Source organism: Melitaea cinxia, chromosome 18, assembly GCF_905220565.1.
Source record: "Melitaea cinxia chromosome 18, ilMelCinx1.1, whole genome shotgun sequence".
In the NCBI taxonomy this organism is placed as follows: domain Eukaryota; kingdom Metazoa; phylum Arthropoda; class Insecta; order Lepidoptera; family Nymphalidae; genus Melitaea; species Melitaea cinxia.
Window position 1 is genome coordinate 9,134,767 of NC_059411.1, and position 9,752 is coordinate 9,144,518.

A 9,752-nucleotide genomic window follows, 5' to 3' on the forward strand; every position below is an offset into this window, starting at 1 on the left:
AAATGAATGAATAATCGTTAAATATTTTATTCAACTATAAATATAATTTTACCGTTATTTTATCAAATGTTCCCAACTATAAGGTCTATATATCATTACATAATATACAACAAAGTCGCTTCCCGCGGTCTGTATGCTTAGTTCTAAACAACGGATTTTGATGCAGTTTTCTTTAGTAAATAGAGTGGAAGAGGAAGGATTATATGTATGACTAACTGTGCCCTTGACTTCGTCCCCGGAGAATTTAACAAAATAGTTATTGTTTAGTTCGCAGAGTAATAAAATAAAATAAAAAACTAAAATAAAAGTAGCCTAAGCTAACTGCCAGTGGAAGTCCCGTCAAAATCAGTCCAGCCGTTTCAGAAATTAGCCGATTATAAAAAATGTTATTTTGTTATATGTACCATGTATACATACCTACATATAAATTTAGTAAAAAGTGGTATTTAAATATTACAAACTCTCACTGATAGTTTTTGCAACTGTGCGAAGCCAGGGCGGGTCGCTAGTATTTTATACAATTAAACAGTTAATCTACTTATAAGTTCTGACTAGCCAGTTGGCGCAGTTTGTAGTGACCACGCTTTCTGTTCAACGGGTTGAGGGTTCGTTGCCACCTGAATCTGGTTGTAATTTGTATTTATGTGGGTGTATATGTATCATTTCTATCTATATTTATCAAAATTATATTTATATATATAAATAACAGTCGACTGTTACCTAGAGCATTAAGACTTACCTTAGGAACAGACGATCGTGTGTGTATTTTATAGATATGTGTTATTACTATTTTAATTACATTCTTTTTTCTTTTACAGTTATGGCTTATATCGATTTAATATTTTTGTGTATATAAGATATTATCTTTAGAAATCTTAATTAAACTTTAACCCCTATTAAATCTTATTAACCGACTTCCAAAAAAGGAGGAGGTTCTCAATTCGACTGTATTTTTTAAATGTATGTTACATCAGAACTTTGACTGGGTGAAGCGATTTCGATAAATTTTCCTTTAATCGAAAGGTGGTGTGTGCCAATTGGTCCCATTTAAATTTATTTGAGATCTAACAACTACTTTTCGAGCTATATCTAATAATGCGTTTTTACTTGACGCTTTTTTCGTCGACCTACGTTGTATTATACCACGTAACTTTCTACTGGATGTACCGATTTTGATAATTCTTTTTTTGTTAGAAAGGAGATATCCCAAGTTTAGTACCATGATAAGGAAACCAGGATCTGATGATGGGATCCTAGAGAAATCGAGGGAAACTCTTGAAAATCCGCAATAACTTTTTACTAGTTGTACCGATTCTGATAATTCTTTTTTTGTTGGAAAGAAGATATCCCTAGTTTAGTACCATGATAAGGAAACCAGGATCTGATGATGGGATCCCAGAGAAATCGAGGGAACTTCTTGAAAATCCGCAATAACTTTTTATTAGGTGTACCGATTTTAATGATTTTTAATTTAATCGAAAGCCGATGTTTATCATGTGGTCACATTTAAATTTCATCGAGATCTGATAACTACTTTTTGAGTAGGGTAAGGTGGGGTACAGTGTTACAAAAAAAAATAAACTAGAATATAGTGTCAAAAATATTGTATTAATCAGCATATTTTTGGCAAGGAAATAAACTTTAACAATCTCTCTTTAATTAAAATAACTCAAACATTAACATTATTAGCAACTACTTAATTTAAATTGCACATTAATTAAATCAGTCGATTGTAACATTTAGCCCCGTATCTGGGGTAGTCTGTTACAGGGTCAGGGGCTCAATGTTACAACATTTAAAAAAGTAACAGAAAAACTAACAATAAAAGAAAAAGTTCTAACAAATATTAAATTTCTTTAAAATATCCTTTGGGAACTTATAGACATCTGTCTGACATGCTTTGCATTTGCTGCTTTTCGAAGACTCACGCCACTTTCGAAGTCTCACGCCACTTTCAACCATCATAATCGCTTCTGCCATATCTTTTTCACTATGAAGACCGTAATCCGACTTCCTCTTACGATTTCGCACCATTTTCTTTTAATACTTTGAAATAGTATAAAAATGTTAATTGGTACAGTGTCACACAGTGCCCAGTAACACAGTGCCCCAGAGAGGTAAACCAAATAAAAAAAAATTCGTAGCGTATTTTAGTTTATGTTTACAACAAACTACTTACAAGTAATTTTTAGCTAAATATACATTAAATAAAAGAAAATTACCGTCACTTACCTAAATACAATACCTCAGGAAAGAAATTAAAAACTTTGAAATTATTTTTTCGTCGTTTTATCACATAAAAACCTTTTTTGTTTATTATTTTTTAAATACGGTACAAACTGCCGCGATGACAATTGTTTAAAGATGGCTGCTTGTGAGCTTGACAAACGTCTATACCAGCATCATAAAAGTAAAGGACAGGGACGGAGATATGTGCATTGTAACATTGTACCCCGTGTAACACTGTACCCCACCTTACCCTAATCTTTGATAATGCGTTGTCACTTGACTATTTTCTCGTCGATCTACGTTGTATTACTCGTCGATGTAATTGAAGTCGGTTTTTTTTTCGTTTGCGAGCAAACACAATTATTTTTATTTACCTCTTATATTTTAATCATTGTATTACATAATCTGTTAACCCAATAATAAACTTAGATTATCTGTGAAATATTCTGAATTCTGATGTCATCCATCCGTCGATCATTTAGCAAAAAATCGTAATTACCAAATAAAGTAAAAAATTTGTTAAACCCTCTTTTATAAGTGAGGTATTGTGACAACTTTTGTATATTAGTGCTTTCTGATAACATTCAATAGGTTAAATGATCTATCAAATGTCGCATTGATATTGTAATTTTTTAATTCTGTGCGTGGGATGTTTACACTGATTTTGTAATTTTATTTCAGTTCTAAAGAATAGGTAAGATTAATTAAAATTAATATTGTTTTACGTACATATTGTTTAGATATCAGTGATCATTATTGGTTTATTTGTTATTATTAGCCATGTCATTGTCCTTGGTAACGTAATGCTTTATATGGTTTTAGGAGAATGTCAGAAGAAAGAAATCGAAATTTATAGATAAATATAGAGTGCAATTAAGTATTTAGTGCTGATTTTGTGAAGTACCATGTCAGGTACAGAGCAAAATATTGTAAACTCAATGCAACAATTATCTGTGCAACCAAGTAACAGTGGTCATACGGAGAAACCTACTCAAGTAGTCACTCCCGCCGTGAACCGGAGTCAGCTCGCTGCAGCAAAAGTTACACCCGTGAAGTCTAATACAGTTTCACCAGCTATTGCTACTATTGATAGACTTTTGAACTTGGGTGCTAACGTCCCACCTCCACCTCCAGTTATAACTAGACAGTCAGATATGGATCCACACACATTGGAACAGCTTCGAGCTGTTAAAGAAATGCTCACAGCCCAAGAAGAAGAAGCTCAAACCTTGCGCGATCTTAATAGAGATCTACGTGAGCGTCTAGAGGAGTGTGAAACAAAAATTAAAAAATTATCAGAGCAGAATGAAGAATATGCTGAAAAAGAGAAAGCACTTTCTCAACGTGTTGCAGAAAAAGTTAGAAATAATAAACAAATGAGTGTAGTCATGGAAGAGTACGAGCGTACAATATCATCACTTATAGGAGAAAGAGAAACTGAAGCTAAAAGATGGACTGAAGAGAGAGCAACTCTCTTGCGAGAACGTGATGAAGCTGCAGCTCATCTGGCTTCAATGGAACATGCATTTAATGATGTCCATACTAAGTATGAGAGGTGTAAAGTAATTATACAAGGATACAAGAGTAATGAAGAGACTTTAAAAAGAACCGTTGAAGAAAATAATGATGCAATACAGAAATTGGAAGCGAGATATGAAACATTACGACAACATGCAATGCAGCAGTTGAATAAGGCTAATGCAGAATTAGATTCTGTTAAGAAAGCTCATCAAGCTGAGATTTTAAAACTTAATGCCATGCTTAAAAAGAGTGAAGTGCACGCTTCTTCCTTACAAGAGTCTTTGGCTCAGAAAATTAAAGATAATGAAGAACTCACAGCCATATGTGATGAGTTAATAAACAAAGTAGGTTAATGTGTCTTCAACTACCATTGACTTACTTTATATCATTTTCATTTAATCAACTAACATGTAGATTGTAAAACCATGCATTAAAGTACACTAATAATCATTCACTATACATAATATATTATTGTAACAAAATACTTAAAAGCAAGTGAGTGTTGTTACCATTTCATATAAAATTACATGGTATACCTATACAATTATACATATTTATTGTATATTTTATAATTGTATGTGCAATCAAGTGTCAGTTATATTATTGTACAATTATTTAAAATATCACCTAGACTTAAAGTTTTTACGTTATGACATTATTATTTTGTATACTTTGTGAATTGTGTTTATCTTTTTGTACTTGAAGATTTATTTCATGGTGCTTCGCAAAATTCATCTAGCCCTCTTACTGCTTGCTCAACATATTCTCAAATTATTTTTGAAAAAATGTTATTAATAATCTATAAAAATAGTGATTGTTTTTTTGCATATATGTAACAATATATTGCATATCAGCCAAAGATTTTTTTTAAGAATGTTGGCTATGAATGCCTGCTAATGGTGCAAATAACAGCTGGTTTTGGAATTATAAAGTTGTTTTGTCCTTTTGTCAAATATAAAGGGATATAAATATTCATTGTAACATTTTATGTCTTGTTACTTAGCTTTGATTTTGTTGCAAATAAAAAAAAAACAATTGATATTTTTAAAATCCTTGCTGCCATAAGTGATTGATTAAATTATATTATATATAAAATTGTAATATAAGTTAGTGTAGTTTGTTATTTTTTGAGCTTTTCAACTATTAACATTTTTGTGTTATGATCATTTTAAGTTTAGTATATTTAGTAATAAGTTGATAATATCTTAAGCCAGGCTCTAAATTTTTTGCTTGATTAATTGATCTAGTCTTAAACTAATTTTCTAAACAGTTTTATTATGATGCTTTGAAGAGATTAATAATTTCTTAAATAATCTATTATTAATATTTAACAGTATTTAGAAGATATAGGATTTAATGCCGTTTTACCATTCTCATCCACACTTCACCATAGTCCTTTCACATAGGCCTAAATTAGAAGAATATATTCTAAAAATTTTGTTCCTATTCCAATAATCTCCACGTAGCTACAGTAGTATAATGAAATGACAATTATCACTTCGTAAAACGAATAGTAGTTTATTGATTAAAATCTATTTGGTTGTTGTACAGTGAGTGTGCCTTTATGAAAATTGTCTCACCATCCATTCAGTCCAATGTAAGAAAAAATAGTTTGTTACACAATAACTTGAAATCTGTAAAATTAATACTATTAGATGGGTATAGTAACAGTAGTGTCCAAGATATGATTAGTTATAATCAGTTTGTTCTATTGAGGATGCAAAATTATTACAGTTTGTAATATCATGGTGTTATATATATGAGTATATAGAATGTAGAGATGGTATTCAGTTTATATATGATATTCTTTTAAATGTTTTGTCTTAAAATTTTTGAACTAACAATTGGTTAACAAACAATAAAAAGGATTCCTTATAACAACGGTCAACATTCCACATATTATTTTTTATAACATTATTAAAACTCGAATTTTTTAGACTCTGCGTTTATTAAACCTGCCATCCTAATTTTTTTTATCAGGAGCTGTTTTTGGATGTGACTAGAAATCGTTATTAAAATATTTTATGTTTCAAATAGCCTTAAGTATAATTTTGTACTTTTGTCATTTTTTTTTATAATATATGAGTATTTTGTGCATTTCATGCATTTTATTCATGTGAATAGAATGATTTAATAAAACTATCCCTATTTTATACACATCGTTATTTTATTTTTACGATTTTTACATTGTTTCTTGACTTATCATTATGCAGGCTTAACAATAAATATCTCATATTGTGGATTTTTTTTCAAAAATCACTAACTCTGTACAGACATTATACTGTAAGACTATTAAGACTTAAATTTTTTTTTTTTATAATTTCTTCCTTAAAACTTTATATGTATCTTTTTTTAATATATAACTAAGAGCGGAAACAACAGTAGAGGCTGCCGTTAATGCACATAGAGCTTTCAGTGCTGGATGATCCACATAGCCAAATACAGGTGAAGCTAAGGTCGTTCCTACCTGCAAATTTTTAATATAAATATCAGAACTGACAAAAATTTGTATGGGTATTTATAGGTGCAATGCTGATACTAAATATAAAATAAATATTTGCAATGTAAGTGCAAAAAATGTGTTTATTTACGACATCACTTTAGAAACACCTAAAACTATCAGTGTTCCTCTACTATATAAACCTTCCTTTGGAATCACTCTAATTACTAAAGAAAACCGCATCAAAATCTGTTGTGTAGTTTTGAAGATCTAAGCATACAGACAGCGGGAAGTGACTGTTTTATACTATGTAATGAATTTAATGACATATTTACTGATGAACAATTACGATTACTATACTAAGGCATTTTGACTTGAATTTAGAAAATAACATTTTGGCAGTAGCAATTAATGATTCTCATTGATTACTAAGTCCTGGATATCTCCCCAGACATACTAGTAGATAAAAGGGACCTAATTTTTATAATTATGTAGGTATGTGTTGAACTTGTCTAAATTAATTTAGAGAACCTTACCAATAATAGTTGTATTGCAGTATTAATTTTACTAATAAATGTAGGTGCTAGTTGAGCTGTTGCATGAGTCACATCGAAATACCTACTAAGTGTCTTCTGCAAGTATAAAAGCAAACATTAAATTATTAAAAAGAAAAAGAAGATAAAGCGAATATCTTATTATTTTGTTTTAATTTGTAAACTATATTTTATCTAATTTTTTTTTTTTCATAGTATATCCTTTATCATACTGAATTGTACAAAAATATTTTAAAAATGTAATACACTATTATATCACATTTGTTTGTCTGTCAATACTTTCTATAACTATATTTTCAAATGCTATAAAATTAAATGTTAAATAATGTATAAAAATTTTAGTTTTACACTTACTGGTGGAGGTAAACTGATATATCTTATAACAAAACCTGCTGCCACTAATGCTGCATCTCGAGCCACAATCAGCAAAGTTAAGGAAAGTGGAATCAACTCTTGCCATGTGAGACTTATGAACAAGGTGGCAATAAGGACCTTATCAGCCATTGGATCTAAAAATGATCCCATTTTAGACGACTGACCTTTCCAATTGCGAGCTATCCATCCATCTAGCTGTAATAATAAATATTACTTTTCTTTCCAATATTGTGGAAGGAGAAATATGTAATAGAAATTTTACTTACTAGATCAGTAACCCCTGCAAATACTAACAACCCTAACGCCAAGTTGTAGTTCTCTTGCAAAATGATGTAACCTAAATAAGGAGACATAACTATTCTAGCCATGCATAGTACATTAGGTACAGTAAACACATTTTCTCTCTGAAATAAAATAAAATATTAACCATGTATGATACAGGTTAAAAAACAATTGTAAAACATTTATTTACTACCTCCACAACTTCTTCAAATTTTTCCCTAACTTTCGCTTTAGTTTCTAAAATATCCTTAACTAAGTGCTCTTTCTTAACTTTGAACTTTTGACCTGTGATTTCCTTTTGGTGCTTCAAATCTCGAACAATTTCTATACCTTTTTGTCGTATTCTTTGCTCAGTGTCTTGTATTTGTACTTTTTTCTGTTCTAGCGCATCTTTTAATGCTTCAGCTTTCTTTTCTATTTCAAATATATGTTTTTTGTTATCGGAGGAATATGCACATATCAACGACGTAAATTTTATAGGGTTTATATATATTTGCCGTCTTTTACAAAAAATTCGCATACTAACTGAACTAAATTGTCGGCTTTGGTTATTATAACACAACGCATGGATCTGTCTTATAAAACAGATTGTTTTAAACCTCATATTTGTATAAAATAATTAATAATAAAATAAGAATTCAATCCAGAGGCTATTTGTTAAGCAGTATTGTTATAAATATTCAAACTTTCACTTATTTACAAAATACTCTTACTATGAATACTGCCACAGTTGATATGTGACATTGACAATTTGCTTGTTGCTCAGTAATTAGATTTAATAACGCTGGTCAATTTTTTTTTGTGCTATTTGGACTTTTTAATATTTATTACATTACTAGCTGTTGCTTGCGACGTCGTCTGCATGAACGCTAAACAGCACCAAAAATACCTACGATTATACCTTTTAAAATAACATTCATTTACCCGTTTCTTCTTTACATTTCATATCAACAGAAAAAACTCATAGATGGCGCTGCTTTAAGCTTGTCTTGTCTACTTATATTCATTTAATTATGTTTATCGACCTAGTTTCTTATATTGCGTGATATTTATAGTATGAAGCTAGCTTATAGCATGGTTATTATTAACATAATAACAACAACATTCAAATATGCGTCGTTAGATTACGCATTGTTACAGAATGCGTTGAAGAAATTAAGGTTCACTGCTCGTTCCTCGTAGATGATAGCGTGATAATTTGTAGCCTATATGTTGACCCGACTTCTTAATAATATTCGTGCCAAATTTGAAGTAAATCCATGCAGTACTTTTTGAGTTTATCCCGGACATACATACAGACAAACAGACAAAAATTCTAAAAACTATATTTTTGGCTTCAGTATCGATTGTAGATCACACCCCAAGTATTCTTTAAAAAAAATATTCAATGTACAGTTTTGACTTTCCTACCATTTTATTATATGTATAGATTGGATAATTAATTATAAGTTTTTTTTGTTAGCCAAGAATATCATTCTACTAGCTATTACCTGTGACTTCGTCCGCGTGATTCAAAATATGAAAGAAAACACTGATCTCATAAATCGAAAGTGTTTTATTTTTAACCATCAATTAGGGTTTATATACGATTTTCTTGAAAATTTATCATCTGTTGGTCTTTTTTTATGTGTCTATCAGTCATTTGAAAAGTTTTGGGTTGCCTTTACCATCTACTAAAAACATTTTATCTGATCATTGCTTATTTTAGAGCCTTACCCTCTGAGCCGTAATATCCTACATTTCCTATTCCCCACACCAACTTACCAATCTTCCTTTTCACATCACCTATCCTTCCCTTTCCCTATTCCTACCCTCTCCGCCAATCCAAAGTCTGCCGCACGGATGGATGCGTGACTAGGGGCAAGCCTAGTCATTAGAGTGCACTCTGCCCTGGAACCGGGCGACCCAGAATACGGCCAGCCCTGGCATGCGGGGCTTTGCTGGGGTGGACAAACCTTTTCCTTGCTATTAGTGGGAACGCAATGGTCAAAAACAATTAAAGTAACCAAAATGGCGGCGATGTGGTTCGCCACCCATCACGTCTCGTTTTTCGCGGAGGCGAAAAGTGGCCCACGGAGAGCCGCTTCGCTACGTTGAATGTAAGAGGAGGAATGGATGGTAAGGTAGATGAAGTGTGTCAGATGATGGATGAACGATGTATAGATGTTCTATGCGTGAATGAAACTAAGAGGAAGGGATGTGACACCACAGTACATGGTCCCTACACGACATACTGGTCGGGAGTCCCCGAAACCAGCCGAGGCTGTCAGGGAGTTGGTGTGATTCTTTCCTCTCGAATGGTTGAATGTGTGATGGAGCATGAATGTGACCAAGACTCGTCTGGATCAGGG

At 31.6% G+C, this 9,752-nt stretch overlaps 2 protein-coding genes across 2 annotated transcripts; one reads left to right on the top strand and one right to left on the bottom strand.

Annotated features, from left to right (window-relative positions):
* Nucleotides 1–2,840: 2,840 nt before the first annotated feature.
* On the top strand, nucleotides 2,841–5,907 carry LOC123662073 (transforming acidic coiled-coil-containing protein 3-like). Its single transcript, XM_045596961.1, has 2 exons — nucleotides 2,841–2,923; nucleotides 3,052–5,907. The coding sequence occupies exon 2, from the start codon at nucleotides 3,135–3,137 to the stop codon at nucleotides 4,101–4,103; it is 969 nt and encodes a 322-aa protein (XP_045452917.1). The 5' UTR covers nucleotides 2,841–2,923; nucleotides 3,052–3,134; the 3' UTR covers nucleotides 4,104–5,907.
* LOC123662071 (probable cardiolipin synthase (CMP-forming)) lies at nucleotides 5,899–8,148 on the bottom strand. The gene is made up of 5 exons (XM_045596960.1): nucleotides 7,595–8,148; nucleotides 7,386–7,523; nucleotides 7,099–7,314; nucleotides 6,727–6,822; nucleotides 5,899–6,217 (listed from the first exon to the last, which is right to left on the bottom strand). The coding sequence occupies exons 1-5, from the start codon at nucleotides 8,003–8,005 to the stop codon at nucleotides 6,065–6,067; spliced, it is 1,014 nt and encodes a 337-aa protein (XP_045452916.1). The 5' UTR covers nucleotides 8,006–8,148; the 3' UTR covers nucleotides 5,899–6,064.
* Between the last annotated feature and the right edge of the window lie 1,604 nt (nucleotides 8,149–9,752).

Coding starts and splice junctions, on each gene's coding strand:
- LOC123662073 (XM_045596961.1), top strand. CDS start 3,135: ATGTCAGGTACAGAGCAAAATATTGTAAACTCAATGCAACAATTATCT.
- LOC123662071 (XM_045596960.1), bottom strand. CDS start 8,005: ATGAGGTTTAAAACAATCTGTTTTATAAGACAGATCCATGCGTTGTGT. Junction 7,315..7,385: donor TTGCAGGGGTTACTGATCTA/GTAAGTAAAATT, acceptor TTATTATTACAG/CTAGATGGATGGATAGCTCG. Junction 6,218..6,726: donor CTGCAATACAACTATTATTG/GTAAGGTTCTCT, acceptor AAAAATTTGCAG/GTAGGAACGACCTTAGCTTC.